The sequence below is a fragment of the Symsagittifera roscoffensis genome, chromosome 3 (genome assembly GCF_963678635.1).
Source record: "Symsagittifera roscoffensis chromosome 3, txSymRosc1.1, whole genome shotgun sequence".
Lineage (NCBI taxonomy): Eukaryota > Metazoa > Xenacoelomorpha > Acoela > Convolutidae > Symsagittifera > Symsagittifera roscoffensis.
This window is the reverse complement of record NC_087064.1, coordinates 78978007-79000088: the sequence shown is the minus strand read 5'-3', so window position 1 is coordinate 79000088 and position 22082 is coordinate 78978007. Positions and strand designations below refer to the sequence as shown.

The 22082-nt window shown below is 36.1% G+C and overlaps 1 protein-coding gene across 1 annotated transcript in view; it reads right to left on the bottom strand.

Annotated features, from left to right (window-relative positions):
• Nucleotides 1-12390: 12390 nt before the first annotated feature.
• Nucleotides 12391-22082, bottom strand: part of LOC134841208 (protein MON2 homolog) — a 28917-nt gene continuing 19225 nt past the window's right edge. The window contains exons 8-11 of the mRNA XM_063857042.1: nt 17441-17628; nt 15713-15927; nt 15185-15516; nt 12391-12874 (exon numbers count right to left, since the gene is read on the bottom strand). Coding sequence (XP_063713112.1) covers nt 12779-12874; nt 15185-15516; nt 15713-15927; nt 17441-17628 — 831 coding nt within the window. The 3' untranslated portion in view covers nt 12391-12778. The remainder of the gene's footprint in view (nt 12875-15184; nt 15517-15712; nt 15928-17440; nt 17629-22082) is intronic.

The following is a 22082-nucleotide window of genomic DNA, read 5'->3' as shown; positions in this document are numbered from 1 at the left end:
CCCACATATTTAAGCTGAAGATAGCCTTCATTCTTAATTTCAGTTTCAAATTAACCACGATCAACTACGTCCTCTTTCAGCTCTAAATCAGTCAGCTTTCTTGTCTTTGTTCTGTATCGTTCTTCAGATTCTATAATTTTTCTGTATCTTTCTTTAATTTCTCAGTGCAAAACAGCAATTTTTTTTATCGGTAGGTTTTTCACCTGATCGAGTACAAATCCAAGTGCGAGAAACAATCTCTGGAGTAATTTTGGGGCGAGTTGACATGGTTGACGCGAAATGATTTCATCGAACAAGATTTGATTCAAATACCCATCGTAGAGAACTAGCTTCGATCAATGCAAATGATGGCAAAGGTGTCTGAGCATGTGAGAATGAACTACCCCGAGATTCCTGACTATAAATTTCCATTCAACGACTTCCGCTTTCATTGGGAGGAGGAGATTGGATCAGCCAAAAACCCAGACGCAATAGAAGAAGATGAGGGGTTACCTAAAACAATGCCTCAAAACCCCCACCACAACAATCAGACCATCTTCCGCCAGCTCTGCGTTCTATAGAGAACTTACTGAACACTTCTACTGCATGACAGCTCTTTTTTAAATATTTTTTAAAATTTTTCTTGTATTTATGAGAATAGATGAGTAGTTAAGGGTAAAAGCAGTTCACCAGATAAAACTTTTCATCGCCAGCTGGCCTAGTATTAGCAACAGACTGAACGAAACTGTTGAATACTTTACGCTGTAAGTATTGTACAAATCAATAACTCATTGTACTCTGAAGTCCAAGATCCAAGTAAAATTTGAAAAGCGGTTTAAAAAGTGTGCCGTTGATTGATTTGAAGCCCGCTATCAACATTTGCTGAGGTTGTTTTAACAAAATGTTTTTTCCGCATATGTTTTAATTGATTCCTCAATATCGTTTCTTGGGACATCTATGTTTTTGAAAATAGGTGAGAAAATGGTAAACTTCGCTTTTAGTATGTCTGTTGCATTAAAATCGCATTGCACGTAGCCGAAAATTGTTTCTTTTGTAATGTTTTGCAGAATTGAAAAGAAAGAAAGAGATCTTTTGAAGGGAAAATTAGATCTAACGTGAGTTTTTACGTCCACTCTGTTTTTGAACTGCACTACATCAACTACACTACCACACTTCTTCTATCGAGTATGCTTTTTTCACGAAAGCAAACTGTTTTTAGTTCCTCGCTTGATTTTATCATCAGTAAGACTAGTTCAAGCTTCTTGACAGGAAAAAAGGAAAAAAACACCCATTGCTTCGAAACCAGTTTTACAGTGGTTGCAATAAAATACAAGATCGTATTTTCAAACGTACGTTTTCGATTATGCCTTGCTTCGAAGTTTTGTGTTCCCTCATTGTAGTCCCATCTTGTATATAAGCCTGTGAACATAACCTGTCACATCGAATGAGGATCGAAATGACTGGCATCAATCCTAACGATTGATTTACACAAACAGTTTGCTGTCTTTGCAGCTGAAGGTTCAATTTTTTTTTTCGTTGATTAGGTTGAGGATGAGATACGATTCAATGGAATTTAGATCATACCGACCACTGTTGAAACCAGATACTTGTTGAGTATCGGTGTATCTCTCAAGATGTTGCATTAAACCAATCAATTGGTTTTTTGAATGCTGAAAAATCAGTATTTTTTTCTCTTGCTTCTGTTTTATTGAAACTGCCTCGCTCGTTGAGGACGCTGAAAACTATGTTAAGTCAATTTTTGATGTAAGTTTCTAGTTCCAGAAACTTTGATCGCATCTAGGTTGTATTCTTTTTAGCCAACAATTCCAAGTTTGTCGTCAATTAAAACTGAAGAATCCGACACAAAATTGGGTTCATGCTTCCCGATCCAGATTAATTGTCAGGCAAGTTTTAACTCTTCACTCGGTACGCAAATTGATTCGCAGTTAAAAATGGCGACAATCTATAATAAAATTTATTCATTGAAATACTCAAGATTGAAGCTATCCACCTATTTAAATAATGTATCTCTTAAATATAACGTTTTTGGGGTAAACATGTTTGAATCGATTTTTGCAACAAAGCAGATCAAGTGGTCTGCTTTGTGGAAAAATGTATTGCAAGTTGGACATCGGAAGCATTCGAAAAATTTGTTGGTATTATTGAGGTATATCCTAGATAAAGATGTTATTCTCTGCTACATCTTCAACTATCAGTAATTTATTCCTCAAAAATACACGAAATTATTTTGGATCATAAGTAAAAGTTTCCAGAAAACCATTGAAGATCATGGGATTAGTTGTTCTGTACAAAATCCGTTCAGCGCTCGAAGCAAACCCAACTTGGCCTTGTATGGTTCTTTTGTGTGTTCATTCAAAAAAAACCGTTTGGCTGGCGATTTTATAGAAGTGGTTCCGGAATCAATGAATCTGGACATCCCGAGGGTATCTTTTTGAGTCAGGTGGCAAAGATGTTCTTATTAGTTATCAATTTAAATCGCCATTTTATCTTTTGTCTCTCTTGTGAACAAATTTCAATGATATCTTGCTGATCGATTTGTTCTGTATAACTTTCAACTCTGCTTTAGTGCAAAGCAAATAGGATTCATCGGAGGGTGTTTTATTTTTAAGAGCGTAATTATAACGAATTTCATCTGTTTCTATTTACAAAAATACAAATTTTTTTGAATTATTGATTTTTGCTGCGCAATCAAGTTTTTCAAAAATTTTGATCCAGTTTCTCATTAACTAGATTGATATCTAGTAGCAAAATAAGAAAATTAAGTACCTTTTGGCGTCCATTTTCCATCTCATGAATTGTCCCGTTTAGAATTGTTGACAGGCATTCAACTCATCTCGTAGCTGTTCACCATCCTCCTCGTTTTCCAACGTTCAATTCAAATCAGCAACAGAATCACTCGTTTTCTTTGCTTTCATCCCTTGATCTTCCTAGCAATGTTGTTGAAATGATTAAAAGCTTGGAATTTTTTTCTCACACGATACGCATTTAGTTGGCTTTCGCGTAGCCTTAAACTCTTTTTTGCTGGTTTGAAATTTCTTTTTCTGCGGGTGGATAGAACAAAAGTTTCATTCTAGGCAAGAAATAACTCCTCGCACACAATTCATGCGATATCGAGCTGCATTGGCTCTCCTGTATTCTTTACCACAGTCCTGACATTTCACTTTCTCATTCCTGTTGAGTGCCGTTATCGGAAAAAAAGGGAGAGATTTAGCATGTACCAAAATTAAACCAAAGTACACGGTACTTACAAAATTGCGAGTTTTGAAAAGTCCCAAAACAATTATAGAATATTCATACTTACTTCGGATGGTTGTGAATAATTGAAAAATATTTACAAAGTAAAAAGCGATTGCTTTTAACGAAAAAAAACAAGAATGTAATAATTTTTATTTGTTTTTGCTTAAGAAAAATCAACCAATCAGAATCGAGCATTTTCTAAAACTGATTCCCTTACTATTCTATGAAATTTCTCATCATGGTTTGAAAAATGTTTATCAAAAAAATAAAGTTTTGATGATATAGATGTTGATTTTAAACTTTGTGGACGTTTATAATGAAAAAAGTAGAGTTAACCGACTAAGTAAAAATCTCTTTAGAGAAACTTACTCAATCAAACAGTTACTTTTCATCCAAATGTTGAGTATCAAATCTTTGAACTTACGAGTGAAAAACATCTGATAAGGAAAAAACTGTTTGTTTTCGAAAATTTGAAATGAGTCAAAAAGTCTTATGATAATATACCAAACACTCCCTTTATCCCCTAACCGATACCCAAAACTATCAAAACTCCCCAGCAATTTTCTTTGTTCCTTCATTTATTTAACGGTTTTCAAAGTTCAAAATCCTGCAATGTCCGGTTTGGAATAAGGTTTCCAGAGATGTGTTTGAGAAATTCATCAACTTCGAGCTATCCCCACAACTTTACAACAAAAACAAAAACTTGACAATCTTCTCAAAAAACAGCATTTTTTCGTTGATTATATACTAAAAATACAATTGACTTGATGAGAAAACTTGCAGAGATAGTACTTGTTATAATTATCTTTCTTGTGTCACTTACTTCGGCGTTATTTCTTGTTTATAGACAAAACAACCTGTGGTTATTGATTTTTGCGTATTCCATTATGTAGGTTTTTACTTATTTGGAGATTAAAGTCTTAAAACGTGAACTTATTTCTGATTGGATACGAAAACCAGAACAAAAGTGAACATTTTTTGCTGATTAGAAACGACACATTGTAAGACTACAGTAAATGAAATTTTATTCCTGATTAGTTACAAATTTTAATCAGAAAATTTTCCGAAAGGAATCTGAAATTTGTTTCGACGCGGCTACAGAATGAATAAGTAAAGTCTAATTGATTGAATAAACCCACATATGTGAGTTGAAGATAACCATCACTCTTATAAAAAAATGATTTTTTTTATTTTAACTACCTACAACTACATCCTCTCTCAGCTCTAAATCAGTCATATTTCTTATCTCTATTCTGCATCTCTATTAAAAATCATTTTATCACTCAAGAGAATTTTCTCAGTGCGAAGCAGCAACCTGATGTATTCAGTAGACATTTGCTTGACCTAGTACAAATCCAAGTGCGAGAAACAGTTTCTAGAGCATTTTCGGTACAAACGGACATCCTAATCCAAGTTTTGCTCATGGTCGAAGTCATGCAATCGGACTTAAACAAATAGCATATGATGCAATAGCCCATCACAGAGAACCAACTTCGATCAATGCAAATGATGGGTTAAAGGTTTGAGCATTAGATTCCTGACTCTAGATATGTGACTCAACCAGTCATTGACTTCCTCTTTTCTTGGGAGAAGGAGATGGGGTCAGCCGAAAAACCCAACGCAATAGTTGCAATATAGGGGTTCTTTTTTGCAGTTTTGTTTTTTGAAAAACCACAAAAAAACTTGCATCTTACAAAAAAACCTTGTAAAAAACGTAATTAAAATTTTATATAATTATCTCAAAAATCAACTCAAATTCTGCATCTTTCAAAAACGTCTGAGATAATTTTTGCACACGTGTAAGAAATTTCATAAGTTTCTCTGTTAAAATTTTTTAAGCTGGAATAAAATAAATTTTGACGAGGTTTTTATAAACAAATATTTAATTAAAATTGAAAAAATTAGCTGAAATAAGCTTATCCGAGAGTCCGACATGATGCAAGCAACAGAGTCGACAGAGCTAGAGGTGTCTTTTGAGTTATTTAGGCAATAAAAAAGTAATTCCAATAGAGAAAATGACGTCAATTTCATTTACTTCTAGAATCTTCCAAATGTTAGAATCTAGACTTGAACTCCTAGAATTTTATAAGAAATCCCTACAGATTAATTTTTGGAGTCTTTTGAATCTACTAAGTTCTAGAAATGTCCATTAGAAGTTCAACCAATCCGAATTGCGGAAAAAAAGAATGTTTTCCTATCAAGATGATGAGGTTGATGAAATGATTTGTTAACCGTTGACTTTCCGCGAACTGATTTGGTTTAGGAATGACATGGAATATTTCAAAGTTTTGTCTCCTGATTAGCTTGAAAAATATCATTTTGCACATAGAAAGTCTGCACTTTATCAATCAACTTAAAAAATTCAAAGTCTCATCGCTTGAATCGTTTGCATCCAAAAACCTACAAATTTTGCAAACTAGTTTTCTGTCTGATCTTCTTTGCTTGACTGGCTGTTTAGGAACAAAATTTCATCGCTTGAAAAACAGGCAGCGAAAAACGATACTTTTTTGGAATACGATTTGCTCTATTTATTCCAATTTTTTTCAAATCGATTTGTTCTATGAAATAAGTTTAGGTATTTCAAAAGCATATGGCCGGACAATTTTGCGTTCAGTGTAAAAGTTTTAAGTGAACTGATTGTATCGATGATCAAACTGGAATTAATCAAAATTTCATTGCATAAAAAGCTCGAATAAAAACACTTTCCCACTTCGCCCAATAATTTGGTCTGTCAAACAACTGAAACTTTTCAACGTTTCATCTCTCAGAGAGCTTGAATAGAAACAACAATTTCATTCGAGTCAAGTTGCTCTATGATAAAAATTAGAATTTTGACAAAGTTTCATCAATGAAAAAATTGTTAACCGTCAATTTTTTGCGAACAGATTTGGTTTGTTTATGACTTGCAAAATTTCAAAAATTTGATAAGCATTCAAACACAAAATAACTTTTCTCGAAACGATTCCTGCTATAATAAACTTGAAAAGTTTCAGATCTCTTTATAAGCTTGTCAGATTTTTCGTAAGCTGATTCTATGATTTAACTTAAAATAGATTAAGTTTTGAACACTTCATTAACTTGCTTTTTCGGTAAAATTTAATTACTTGGCTAGCCGATTTGCTCTCTGAAAAAAATGAATTTTGTCAAAACCTTTTCAATTGAGCTTGCATAGAAAACCATAACCATTAATTTTTTGCGAACCATTTTGTTCTGTGAAACTAAAAATTTTTAAAAATCGATTTGCTCTCCTAAATCTTTTGAAACTTTTGAAGCGCTTTGCTTGTAAGGCTTTAAAAGAAAAATTTAACTTTTTTTACCAACCAATTTAAAACTCTTTAAATCAATTCTAAATGTTTTAACTTTTGTTCGGTTTAAAAACTAGCTGGGTTAGTTGACTCGTTTACGAACCAATTCATATATTGAAATAAATAACTTCAAATATTTCAAAGGCTATCGCTCGAAAAGTTTTCAAAGAAAAACTTTTTAAGCGAACTAGTCCGCTTCATGAATCATTTTGAAATATTCCAAAATAGTTTGCATAGAAAAATTTTCAATCCAGTTTCAATCCTTTCTGAAAGACTTGAAATATTTCTAATTTCATCGCGGGATTAGCTGCTTGGGAATATTAAAAAACTTTGCAAACTGATTCGTTCTATCATTTAACTAGAGTTATTTCCAACCTTCAAGGCCTAATTACCTTGCTTAGAAAATGATCGTTATTTTTTGTCAAGCAATGCGCTCTCTGAAACATTTTTCAAATTGCAAAGGTTACTTTGCTCAAAAAAACCTTGGTTACAAATTGTTAACCTTCAACTTTTCGTAAAACAATTTTGTTTACGAATGATTTTTCAAGTATTTCAAAGCTTCGTCTCTTTTTTAGCTTGCAAACAAAAAATAAATTTCAAGAAACGATTCTGGCTATAAATAAATTTGAAATGCTTTAAAGTTCAGTCACGTTATAAGCTTACTAAGTTTTTCTTAAGCTGAGTCGCTCTTCGAATCAACTTGAAAGTGTTTAAAGTTTCAATGCTTCAATAATTTGCATTAAAAAATTTAATTATTTCGCCAGCCAATTTGATCCTTGAAAAAATGCATTTTAACAAAAAATCATCGATTGATAAGCTTGCATAAAAATCACTAGCTTTTAGCGAATCATTTTGTTCTGTAAACTTGATTTTTTTGATCGATTTGCTCTCTGAAATCACTTGAAATTTTTCGAAGCTTATTGCTCAAAGAGCTTTAATAAATAGAAGTTTAAACTTTTTTTTGCGAATCATTATGCTCTTCGAAACAGCTTTAAAAATTGCTAATTTTCTTTGCTTGAAAAGCCTGCTCGCCTAATTTACTTTATTGCAAACCGATACAGTCCATCAGATAACTTCAGGCTTGCACAGAAATTTTTTTTTGCAAAGCAATTCTCTTTATGAATCATTTCGAATTTTTCCGAATTTGATCACATGAATAGTTTGAATAGGAAAATTTGAAATTTTGCTATCCAGTTGCCTTTTAAAAAAAACTTCGAATAGTTCCCATTTCATCGCGTCATTAGCTGCCAGGGAAAAATTAAAAAAAAATCGCAAACTAATTCGTTCTATGTTTTAAATAGAAATGTTTCCAACTTTCAATGCTTAATTAACTTGCTTAGAAAATGAGTTTTTGCCAACTGATTCGGTTCATGAAACAATTTTATACTTTCCATAGTTTTTTTTGCTTAGAAAAACTTTGTTACAAAATCGTTAACAGTCAATTTTTCGGAAACCGATTTTTGTATATGGATAACTTTCTAGAATCGGTTCATGAATGACTTTCCAATATTTCAAAGTTTCGTCTTTTTTTAGTTTTCAAAGAAAATAGTATTTACGGGAAACGTTTCTGGCTATAAAACACTTGAAATTTTTTGAAGTTTAATTGCTTCATAACCTCGCTAAATTTTTCGTAAGTTGATTCGCTCTATGAGTTGACGTGAAATAGTTCAAAATCTTAACGCTTCATTAATGCTCTTTAAAAAAATTCATTGCTTCGCTAGCTGATTTGCTCCCTGAAAATTTTACAGCTTGCCAAAAATCACTATTTGAAAAGGTTGCTGGAAAACCATCAATTTATTGCAAATCAAATTGTTCTGTCAACTTGATAATTTTTTGGTTGATTTGCTCTCTAAAAACACTTGAAAAATCATGAAGCTTGTGCTTGAAAAACTTTAAGATAAATATTAAATCTTCTTTGCGAACCATATTGTTCTATGAAACAACTCTGAAAATTTTTATATTTCTTAGCTTTAAAAGCTTGCTAGGCTAGATTAACTTTTTGCGAACCGATTCCGTCTAGGAAAGAGCTTGAAACGTTAATTGACTTCAAAAATTACCGCTCGACCAGCTTGCATCGAATAATTTTCTTAGCGAATCAATTCGCTTTATGAATCAACTTGAAAGATTTCGAAGTTCCTTCGCATGAATATTTTGCTTTGAACAATTTTTGCAACCCAATTCTCTCTCTGAGAAGACTTGAAACATTTCCATTTTCATCGCGTGATTAGCTGCGCGTGAAAAATTGATTCGTTCTATGAACTAACTAAAATTATTTCCAACTTTCAATAATTAATAAACTTGCTCAGAAATTAAAGGTTTTAAACCAACCTATTCGCTCCATTAAACATCTTCAAATTTGCCAAACTTCCAGCGCTTAAAAAAGCTTGGTAACAAAATTGTTAAAGGTCATATTTTCCTTACCAGATTTGTTTTGAATAATTTGTCAAAGGTTGGCTTCAGCTCTCACGTCTCTTTTTAATGAGCCGAAATCTGAAGGAGTGCCACTGGTTGATGCTAGCAATCCACTTAATGAGCTCAACAGACAGCTTGTTTTGCTGAACATGTATGTTGAGTGCCCAACTAAGGCTAGGTTTCTCACCAATTTTTTCAGAAAGCCTGCAAACCTGTTTTCAGACGGAGAAGTGCTTTTGTCGCAAGAAGGTACTTCTCAGGGCGGGCCGCAAGGTATGCCAATGTAAGCTATAGCTTTGTTAACTCTCATTAAACGTTTACGTGACCTTGTTAAGCAATTTTGGTAGGCCGATCACCTTTCTGCAGGTGGAGAACTTGAACAACTGAAGTCATGGTGGAGTATGGGTATTTCCCGATTGCATCCACCAGTAAGCTTAGTGTTAAATATGATCAGTTGGACTTTGCAGAGCGTGTTTTCACTTGAAGTGATATAATGTTTTAAGCAGAAGAACGCAAGTATTTAGGATGCCCGATTGGCAGCAAACAATTCATTTAACAACATCTTCTCAAAAGTCAGATGGATGGATAAATGAACTTGAGAGTTTATCTCTTATCGCTGAGATGCAGCCACTTTTTCTTTTGCAGCTTTTACGCAAATTTTCAATCCGAAGTGAAATTACATGATGAGAGTGATCGACTGCAGCCAAGATGAAATTAAAGAAAACTCGAAAGCAAAATCAAAACGCAGTTTTTGCCGAAGCTGACCGATAGAGTATCACCAGGAGACATTGAAAGATCTGTGCTAGAATTCATCGCAAGACTGGAAACTTTGAACATTATCAATCTAGAAAAAGAGGCCGCTTAGAAAATCCACGACTCCAGGACACCATGTTAACCTCTTTTTGAGAAACTTTTGTCAAGCGATACTGATTTAGTTGCTAGTAGGCAGAGTTGCAAGTAGGTAGAAAGGGGGCATCTACTAAAAAACAGAAGAACGATCGGTGCGCAGAAAGAAAGAAAGATGTGCTGCAGTAGCTTGTCAGTACTCTATACTCAAGAACATTTGAACTGGCTCACGAAAAGGCGCGTCAAATTGGTTCACAATGTTCCCGTTAGGAGAACATGGTTTTTTTCCTTTCAGTTGAGCACTGCTTGTCTTGTCTTGTCCTACTGGAGGCTTCCCAGCTATTCGGGACTGAAACTTGCTCCAATGTTGAAGTCGAACCTCTTTTACTGCTTTTATCTGGCGAGTTTTCGGATTTCAGAAAATCAATACGTGGTGACGAAGTGCGTCTTTTTATTTCAGCCAACGGAGTCTGGGTAGGCATTTTTGAGAAGGCGTTCTTCGATGTTAGAATATTCAATCTTTGTGCCAAATGAAATTTTGATGCTCCGCCAAGTGTGTACAGAAAGCACATAATGGGAAAAAAGATGCTATGAGCAACGTATCAGAGAAATTGAACATAGTTCATTCACACCTCTTGTTCTTTCGTGCACGTGTGGCATGGGCAAACTTGCTACCACGTTTTACATAAGACTTGCCTCGATGATCAGTGAGAAGCAAGAATTAATTTCGTATAGTCAAGTGCTTTGGTGGATTCAATGTCTTCTTGGATTTGCGCTTCTCAGATCCTCGATCATGTGTATTCGTGGATCCCATTCATCATTTCGGAGAAGCATGATTGTGTTGAGAAAAGACTTCTTGAAGCGCGCTCGATGGACATCAGTTAACTTGTAGAGATGTTTTTTTTGTATGATATTCATTAGCCATTGTAGTTTGTTCGAGTTTGAATAATTTATTTCCAGATGACTAGGAAAAACAGATTGTACTAATATATAAACGTGACATTTAATAAGATATATCATTGATGTTGAACTGAATTACTGTTCGTTTAAAAAATCATTCCGCTAGCCGATTTGCTCCCTGAAAATCTATCATTTTGCCAACATATCATGGCTTGAAAAACATGTTCACGTTCGAAAGTAGAAATTGTTCACATTTTTTCGCGTTATTTTCACAGCGTACTTGTCAAGGGGCCGGGCCTCCCGTGGGCCTCAACGGGCCGGGCCGAGGTTTTCACTTTTGTCAACGGGCCCCAACGGGCCTTACTTTTATTGACTAACCAATGTTATCTTTCAGTGCGCACTGTACAGCTTGCAGTGTGCTAAACGACATAACTACTACGTTCACTGCCGATTCACTGCAGAAACAAATTCGACGTGACACGAAGCACGAAATCTTTGCATTTGTAGAAGAAGACTCTGTGGGCACCTTAGGGTTTTAAAAAAGGTCTTTATAAATAAGTAAAACAATTAATTAAAATTGTTTTGAAACAAATTTGTTTTTTTTAACCAAAAAAGCAGCAACTTTCAGCAGATGAATTTCAATTGAACTTAAAAAGTGCACTATACCTAAGTGCATCAATATTTTAAGATTTTTTCCCAAAAAAAAATCAGCAAGACCTATACAAGTCTTCACTGCGTTCATTACTCTTAATAACACGAAATTTTTCGCTGAATGGTTTTCTCAGGAAAATTAGTATCTTGCGAATAGACTTAAGGCATACAATTTCAAAATTTAAAATTTCATTGCTTGAATGGTTTGCTCAGAAAAACTTTAGCCAATCGGTACACGGTATGGAATAACTTGAAAAGTTACCAAAATTTATCACTGAACAACTAACTTTTTGCGAGACGGTCGATTAATGGAGACCGGTTTTCTGGTAAATTTCAAATGGTCAAAGACTGCCAAGGCGACTGTCGGTTTCCGGTGATCACGCTGCGTTAACCAGCTCTAACTTTATTCCTACGCTCTATTGACTAGCTCTCAACACGTTGGCGCAACTGCGGCGGTCACTCTGATGTTTGAACTATGGAAAATTCTCGGCCTCCAGGCATTTTAAAAGCAATTATATCTTCGGAATGTTTTTCGGAATGTATTGTATTGTAACGCTTTTTCGTTCTTATACTTCTTGGCATCGTTTTGAGATCTTAACAATCCCTCCTATTATATCTGCTAAAGAATCTCCCCTAAATTAGTACTAGAGTTTTCGGAACAACCGCACAATCCCCGTAAGTGCCCTACCGTAGAATGCCTCCCCAAGCATGTGGTCCCAGTTTTCCATTGAGTTGCAAGCAACTAGAGTTGGAATCAGATAAGTCAACTTTAAGTTTGATGCATTCTGATTGGTCGATCAAATATTTGCTATCAAAAACCTCCAGTTCTAATTTTGATGCATTCTGATTGCTCATAAATTCGACAAATTCAATCTACTTATATCCCCTTATCTTGTTAAGTAGATCCCTGCTCTGTATTGGACTGTTTAGCACAGAATAGTTCTGAATAGACACAGAGCGGGTGTGAGTTTCGATATGGAATATTTCACAGAACTACTAAGCAAAGAATCTTGTTAAATCACCATGCAACGAAATATCGTCTGCGACGAATTGTTGCCATGCCCTTAAATAACGCTGGACACAGGTTTAAATTGAATATATCCAATTTATAAATTAACTCAATATAGATTCGATTGCAACATTAGTTTATAACATCAATGAGCTGCTATGATACTTCAAATATGGGAAAATAAAACCTCGCTATTTACAAACAAATAAATTAGATATGGGGCTAGAGGAAATCCAGACAAATTACCTCTGCAGAGAATTCAGTTTTTTATCAGTTGCATTCGATATATATAATCTAATCCGCCTCCCAATTTATTTACAAGAATACATCAGGGTAGCGACAGAAAATCAATTGTTCACCAACAGTTCATTCTTTTTTTTCTAGTTCTAACCCTTCCTTGTTCCGTTTCTGTTCTGTTCTAGGCCGAAGAAAGAGGTGCTGATGATAGTGAGGTGGGGGCGGAAGAGAGGAATGGCCTGTATTCGTGCAGCACATCTCTCACCATCGGATGCACCTAAAACACACACACTCTCATCACTATCAGTCGCTATTCAATCCTATGAAAACAGAATTTGTGGTCGTTTGACGCCTGATAAAAAATTGATCTGCTCAAAACCCTTGACATCTAAAAAAAATTTCGTCACTCTAAATAAAATCAGTATTTATTGAGTTCAAACAAGGCACAATTTGTTCCTTAAAACTCATTTGTCTTTCAAATGTAACTGCTATTGCAATTTAAAGCGCTCTAGTTTTAAGAAGTTCTAATTCTTCCGAAACCACAGATCAGCTGCTCCCCTATTCTGATTAGTCTAAAAAATCTAATCGCAAGACTGAACGTAAATTGAACTTAAACATAAATCAAAGTCAAACCTCGAACAATCAAAGTCAAACCTCGAACAAAGTCAAACCTCGAACAAATCAAAATTGAACGAACACATTCGAGAAAAAAAATAAAACAAGTATAGTCGGTTGCTGTCCAAGTAGCACAGAATGTTCCGACCATATTCATTAAACTACAGAAAAAAGTTTTTTTTTCCCTTTTTTTAACCAGTCTCGTTTTTAATGGGTAGTGAGATTCGAGAACTATACATTCGCGTAAAAAATTAGTGAAATAGGCATAATCGACATCATTTGTCTTCAAAAAATCTAATACCAAACAAAAAATGTTCTTTATGCACAATATGATCGAAATCATTTGTCTTCAAAAAACGAATGCCCAAAAAGGTTCTTTAAGCACAAAACTTTATGCACAAAATTTTATTTTTTTTGCCAAACAAGCACTAAATGAAACATCCAAAACAAGCTTTCTTTAGAGGTAAATCAGTTTTTTATTCTGAAAATCTAAAAAAAACAGTAAGATTCCATATAACGAGTGTTACTCGATCTCAAAAATTTCAATTCAGTTTTTCTCGACACTGGGACAACTTTGAAAATTTTGTGGAAAACAAAAAAAATAGCCAACTGACAGTTAGAAAAGAATGATGAATGCAAGTAAACAGAAAAAAAAAACACTGATTGCGATGAAAAAAGCCCAACTTTCGAATTTCAAAGAAAAAAATCGATGCCCTTTAAGCTGTTTGAGTTTCTAGAACAATTCATGACTGGCGCTTGTTTCATAACATTAACCCAACTTGAAAAAACTGGATCAATAGGTAAAAAATTTTATTCCACTGGAAATCTAAAAAATAATGTGCACTTTCGAAACTAGAAATAATTGCACGTTCGTATTTGGAGTGGTATTGACGCCACTTTCAGCAGATGAATTTCAATTGAATTCAAAAAGTGCATATATACCTAAGCGCATTCATGGTGCACACCTAAGTGCATTTCCTACATTCATTACTCTTAAAAGAAGAAAAACAAAAATAGTCGGTTACTGTGCAAAATCTGAAAATAATCCAGTGGGGCAAGCCGCAATTGTCTCGGAATTAGATAATACATCTGTAGTTGCACAAATAAGAGAAATTAATCGGTTAATTGCACCGGCGGCAAGCGAATGCTCACGGACAAATGAGGTCATAACAGAAACTACGACCGAACAAGAGTTATGCAATCAGAAAGAATGTGCTGCTGAGAAATTTATTAACGCGTTCAAAAACTGTCATTTGATCAGAGTTTGAGCTAAAAACCACTACAGAACGGAGAGCTCTAAAAACTGCAAATTAGTTAATCCATTTGAAATGGGAAATCATCCTAATTCCAATAAACCGAGCACCCACGGGGGTTGGACTTCGGAATATTCCATCGTTAAACGTAAACGGTACGACGTCGTCAAGACAGCCAACGGCTGAGTCGCGCATTATTCCGGCTGAAATGTTTCCGTCCATTTTGTTTAATTGGCCTGAATTCTTTGTTTGATTGGCCTGTTTTAATGGCGTTTAAAAACCAAACAGCCAATACAGTCGAAAATACAGCCTAATACAAAATTCCTCCCCATTGTTAATGGTCGGAACAAAAATCACTAATACCTATATAAGAGTATTCACTACGTTCATGACTCAAACAGCGAAGATACTTTGAAAACAAGAGCTTTGCAGACGCCGAACTCGAAATCACACCATCCACAAAATCAATAGCAGATTTAAAGGAAGGGCGTCCTCAATCTTTAGCATCAGCGCAAAGCTGCTTCAAATACATCCATACACAATTGTATTCATGAAACCGCAGTCTAACCTTGTAATTGCATTTGTTCAATTAGTCATTTGGCTCAGCCTTTCGGGAAAATCTTTTTCGTTGACAGTCATTTAGGATATTTTATATTTGCAGATGAATTGCGCGTTTAAAGCTTCTCTCGTAGAAAGTTTTCCTAAGTGTTTTGGTGTACCTGTGTGGCGTTTGTGGCCGTGAGGTTTAACAAGAGAGGGTAGAGATCGAACACCATCTGCCAGATGTGCTCGTCTACTCGACCCCCACCTCTGCCACTGTTAGGGGTGGATAGGAGAGTAGAGTTAGAGGCAGTGATGGAGGAGAGAGACTGGAGGAAGGTTGCAATAGCCTTGAGAACAAATGCCAACTCCACCAGACGGGGCTTGGGCAGGGGCAGTTTTCCACTCTTGCGCTCATCCTCCACGAACTTGGTCAGCACCTGTGCACACCTCGTCAGCAGAGCCTCCAGCGCCAGACGCGTGATTGCACTCTCCTCTGACACTCCCACACCTACAAGCAACAGACCACACAGTAACTGCAGGATAATCACTTCACATACACAAAAACCTGTTAGTTAATCAAAGCGCCGACAAAGGAACGGACACTCTAAGTTGGACAAACAGATTCCCTACCTTCCCACTGCTAAGACAGAGCATTTGAAATTAGCTCTAAGTTGAACTTGGACACTTGTGTGGCGGATCAGTACCTTTTCCGGACGCAGCATTGTTCTCTTCGCTGAAGGAGAAGTGGAGTAGAGTGTGGAAGCATGTCCTGGCCAAGTCCTCTCTCAGCTTCCGTCCCAGTTCTGCGTCGAGAAAGGAGGCGTTGGCGGCGGAATGGATGCTACCCCTGTTCAGCATCTCCATGATGCGCGCCACAAACTGCTTCGGAATACTGCGTGCACAGGGCAACACTTCGCTACTGTAATAAATCAAACAACTTTTTACAAAAACCAAAATTTATTGGTTGCTTCGCAAATAGAACAGGTCTGACCAATTAATTCGATTTTTATACATTAAATAAGGGTCCTTATCAAAGTGCAAGCGCTGAGAAGAATTAAAAGTAAGCTTAGAACATATGCAAGGGTTTTAAATGAATACAATTTTCTTTGGAAATTGGATAAAAAATGAAAACAGATCATAAAAACTTTCTACACAGAGGCGAAGTGTAACTTCGCATGCATAAGCAAAATCAAGGAAACATGAACCGTCTGGTCAATGATAAAATTAACACATCCCTGAATACTAGTATTTGGGGGAAAACCAGATGCATTTTTTATAAGAGCATTATATTAGAGAATCTTTTGCCGCCTTTTTGTCCTCCCACTTTTAAAAAAAACCGCAAATAATTTCAATTGAGTGTAATAAAATTTAAACATTAGTTCCTGAAAGAAACCATACGACCTAAAAAAAGGACTTTAAATCTTTCATGGACACCTAATAACAGAGAAAAGAAAAACTTATTAACAAGCCTGGGTATTTTAGCTCCAAAATTTACTTTGTAAAGAATATGATTACAGAACTGGAAGCAAACTATTTAACTGCAAAGATAGTATATTGGACACAGCAGTAATCTTAACTGCTAATATTGCTTAGGTACAACTGAGATATGATCCTCTGTAAATATTAAAACGTCAAAAAAACAATACTATTCACTGTCAAGAATTTTATCTCAAATTAAACCAAGATAAAACACCTTCGTGAAAACAAACAGAAAACTATTTTTAAAAATAAGAGGGGAGAAAATCATTCTCACACAGAGGCGAAGCTGCACTCCGCAAACACAAGCGCAAAAGCGACAAAAGTAGCTCTTCAGAAGTCAAACACTGAAAAAATGAAGAAAAAAAAAGACAACTATGAGAAGAAAAACCCTGCTAGGTTCCGAAATCGAACCTCAGACCTCGAGATTAAGAGTCAACCAACCACTCCTAGCGTCTGCGCCATATTCATTTTAATTTTTTTTTTAGAAAACCACAAAAAAATTGTAATTTTTTAAATGGTTTTCTAAAAGACCTCGAGATCTTTCAATCTTTATCTAGAATCAAACAAGAATTAAGATTGAAAGGTCAACACTATTAACAATTTTTTTTTCGCAAGTTCCCAAGTTCCAAATCAGCTTATACTTAAACCTTATATTAAGTGGTTTTGGGCAAATTTTTTTTAGAATACGTAACCCCCAGCATCGAGAAAATCCTAGATCCCCTGCAATAGGTGCTTTGTTTATTACCTGGGCGGGAAACTTTTTTTTGGAGCACCTGAAAGTTGAATTCAGAAGTCAAGCGCAAATTAAACTGAAAAAACGCAAAAATGAAAATTAACTTCCAGAATACCATATGTACAGTTTTGTTAGATTTGGAGGGGAGAAAGGACGTTGAATTAAATTGAATGGGTTGAGAGAGAGAAAGAGAGAGAAAGAAAAAGAGGAGAGTATGAACCTGATGAGATTGATAAGTTGTACATCGTAGGACTCGTCGCTCTGGTGCTCCTCCAGACTCATGTTGGCGGGGGCACTGGTCTTGGGGAAGAGGAACTCCTCGATACAGTCAGCCAGCTCAACCCACATTTCCCGGAACAGTTCCTCATTGGCCGGCTGAGTGGCAACCGGCAGTCCCGTGATGATGACCTATAGCATACTTCATGCTGAGACATGATTATTCAAGACAACCAAAGACCTAATGCCCCTTGTCTACAGTTCACAACGATACATTACATTGCAATACATAATACAATGCTAGTTATCACTTGGCAATGACTCAACTAACATTGCAACAACAGTTTGAGTTCGGCCAACTTTTAATTATTTGGTTACCAGTTTGGAATAATTTGCGTCCGAGCTGTTAAATTTTGTTTTTAATGAGAAAACGACCGAAAAATCGATCGAGGTGGTTTTCTCCAGACCTTTTTAATACAGAGGAGAAGCGGAACAATACAACAAATATAGCATTGCAAGCTAGCCGAAAGCGACAAAACGTCATGGCAAAGCTTTTAAAAGGTCAAAAAAAAAGAAAACAGCCAACTCAGTTAAAAAAAAGTCAACGAACGCAAGGAAACAGAAAAAACACTGATATGGTTTTTTATACAACTTCAACTTTCAAACTTCGAAGAAAAAATTATATGCTCTTTTCAGTTTTAATTCTTTGAATTTCAAGAACAAATTATGATTGACACCCTTTTGATCAAATGTACCCTACACAACTGTGCCACCCAAGCTCAAATTAAACTGCAAATCCTATGCAGCAAAATTGCTTTTTATGCGAGCTGGACTGAAAAAAGTAGAATCGCCATATAACACAATGCTCGCAAGTGTCAAAAGTTTTTAAGAAACAAGTCGATTCTCACACGTTTCTCACTCAAACTTTTTGTTGAAATTAGGTTGTCATGTAGCGATTTATTGTTCACGAATGCTGTAATTTCTATTATCGATTGCGTAAGGTAGAAGGCAAAATAGAAGGCACAGTCCAAGGCATCTTCCAAAGCCAACACTTCGGCTGCTAGGGTACGTTTCACGACTCGTTGTATTTTGCCCCGATTTCTACGCTAGGGGGCAGCTTTTCCGATTGTGCCCTACTATCAAGATAAGCAACCCGAAAGCGCTCGAAAACCCATCAGGCAAATTGGCCTGCGAAGCATCACTGATCACAGCTAATGACCATTTGCCGATACCACCGAGATCAGAATTTAAAATGTAATAAGAATTTTGTTTAGCTTTGGCAATAATTTTTTCTATTTTTTTTTTAAAAACGTCGATTGTGGCGTTTCTGACGGAAATCGTGAGCTCTAGCGCGTCGAACGCTATATCCGGCCTTATCATTGAAGCGAGATAATTTAGTTAACCAACATGATGCCTCAATAAGGTAAATTCCTTTGACGTGATATCACTGCCGGCAAATTTACATCGTTCATACGGTAGATTAACTGACTTAAGTTCTTGGACGTAATTTTCTTGGTAGAGTTTAATACTATTTGCTTGCACTTCAACGTAAACTCCGATGTATATTAAAGTTTGATACTTTTCCGTGCTAATCAAAAACTTGTTCCGTATTCTCTGAACAACGTTTCTTTCAAAACTTTGGGTACTGCTCCAAAAAACATAGTCAACATGAACCAAAAGAAGTCCTGTGAGGGAAACATTTTGTACGCATCTGAAGACAGCCGGATCAATCGTAGACATTTCACATCCGCTCGCCTGTAACTCATCTTTCAGGGAAAATACAAGTTTCTAGACCCGTCTGACAAACCGGACACCACCTTTCTCAGCTTCCAAAGAAAATTTTCGTTTTCTGCTTCTTTAGACGGCAAAATAGGTCTCGGGCAATATCACTCCCAAGCCAAAAAGCTGCTTTGACATCTAACGACTGTGATTCCCATTTTTTTCGTGGCAGATAATGTCAGTAATATCCTGAAAGAGTCCTTACTAGCAGTTGGAGAATCGGATTGTGGCTTTTCAATTTCTTCAAAGCCACGAACAAATAGCCTAGAGTTGAAAATAAGACGAATGTAACTTGTTTTCACGGTATCTACCCATCTAGCGGTTATGTTTGTTTATTCACAATGCGAAAGTTTATTTTAAACCTTGAAACTGTCCGAATTTTTTTTAGCTCTTTCAGTCGTGCCTCTATTATTTGGTCTGAATTTACTGTGTTGTTGATTTCTGAGATGTTAACTTCACTTATCACCTGGTTCAATGACACAGCATTGGTTTCGTGCTTAGGTCTTTAGTCTTCTTACTGACTCCACTCAATACACGTTGTTTCCCTGCAGCATCTTCGACATTAAACCAGCTTTTGTGTTTTCCGGACGCTTTTCCACCTCTGCTTACATTTGGAAATTGCAGAGCAGTGGGTTATTTGGACGAACAGCAAGAACTCACCTTAAAAACCGAGCATGCTCCCGAGCCCCTCAAAAATTCAAGCTAAGAACTTTGCTAACGAAGTTCGAGAAAGAGCCGCGAAAACTGGTAACGCTCCACGACAGATTGTCTTCAACGCCCAAATTGACCTGCCTCTTTATGCAGCGCCTACAATACTGAGTTACTTAACATCTCTTCGGAGTATAAACCGAATCAGGCAGCAAGCCTTAGAAACAATGCCAAAACCAAAAAACCTTGAGAGCGTCGACGAAATTCCTGAACCTCTCAAACTCACACACAGCGGTGATACGTTCCTGTATTTCGATTCTGGTAAGTCGGACAGTCGAGTTTTAGTTTTTGCAACATTACCAGCGCTTGATTTGCTTTCTCAGTCGGAAATCTGTCATTGCGATGGAACGTTTTCAGTGGCACCAGATGTCTTTTACCAAGTTTATACTATTCATGTTGTAATCGAAAATGCATTTATACCCTTGGTGTATGCTCTGCTGCCCAACAAGACCCAAGACACATATGAAAAACTTTTTGGCTGATTAGAGCAATTTGGAAAAAAAGTAGTCATTGATTTTGAAGCCGCTGTTCGCAACGCCATAAGGAAAATGCAGCCTGATACAGAAATTCAATTCTGATTCTTCCATCTAGGCCAGGCAGTATGGCGCAATGTACAAAAACTTGGATTGACGCGCAAGTACATGGACGATGATGAGTTTCGGCTGAATGTCAAAAAAATGATTTGCTTGGCATTCGTTCCCGCTGACGACGTTATTTCCGCTTTTGAGGCTCTCCGAAAAGAGGATCCCTATCGGACTATTTTGAAGACACCTATATTGGCGCCTGTCGAGGGAATAGACGCGTCAAACCAAAATTTGACATTGCCGATTGGAACGTTTTCAATCAGGTGCTCAGCGGTGAACCTCGTACGAACAATGCATTGGAGGCATGGAATGGCAGCTTCAATAAATTCGTGTCGACAAAGCACCCCGCCCTCCCCAAGCTGATCACACGTTTCAAAGATGAGCAAAAAAACGCCGAAATAAATGTAGAGAGACTGATGTCCGGTGATGTTATTAGAAAACCGAGGCCCAAGTATACACTCGCCAATGAGAAACTCGTTCAAAACGCAAAAAACTACAATCGAGACCATATACAGAAGTATTTAAAACTTTGTACCTTCAATGTACATATTTCTTAAAGCTTTATGCGTAGCAAGTTTGTTTTGATCTTTGAAAATTGTTATTTGATGTTTCACATTTCTTTGTTAAAGCGTTGAAAGCCTTCGGACTCTAATCAAATTAGCAAAGTTTTAAATTTTCCTTTTATCTAGTCTCTTTAATCTAAATAGGCCGAATTGTCTGAATTTTTTTGGCTGAATTGTCTGTATTTTAAATCGGCTGAATTGTCTGTGGCTGAATTGTCTCTGCGCCCCTAAAATGAACTCTTTCAAAATGATCACATTTTATCGCAACCATATTTGCGACTTAGCTTGGAAAAAAAAATAGTTCATACTATAACACAAGCATTGCTTGTGTAAAAACAATTAAAGATAAACGAAATTAATAAATACAGTATATAATTAAGAAATGTTTTCTGAGAGATAATTCCGATTTACATGAAAATCATTTTTTTCATAAAGGTTAGTATTTTGATCCTTGTGTTTTTTGTTTTTCCAGGCTCGTGTTGGATCCTCGCGAGTTAACTACTGTATACGTATATTCTCTCACTAAATAAAAAGTGGTGAATTTTCAGTCAATTTTGACTAAAGAGCTTAACAAAGCTTTTAGTTCTTTTTTTATGAGTAAAATAAACCTTTATGAGGGCCTTGCTGAGATCCTTAGTTTTCCAACGAATACACTCAAGACCAAATTTTCAAACAGCCAAGTACTTTTTCGTTTGTTCTGTTCTTAGGCTAGTCGTTCTTCGACCATTTTTTCATTGACCAAGACCGGCCTCCTCATTTTTTCAATCAATCACTATCACGTACAATGGTCAGTTTTTACACAAGAATTGCACGACTAGTCTGATAAAAAACAACAACACCTCAGGTGGATGCGGCCGGTTTTGAAACTCTGATTCTGGTTTTGAAATGTTTCTGGACAAAACAATTTTACATGAACCAGAAACAGTGGTAGATTAACATAGAGACTGTAAGGAGTTAATTGATAATTTTTTAGTTTTTTGTGTTGCTGGAAAGGGCAGTTATAGTGTGATAG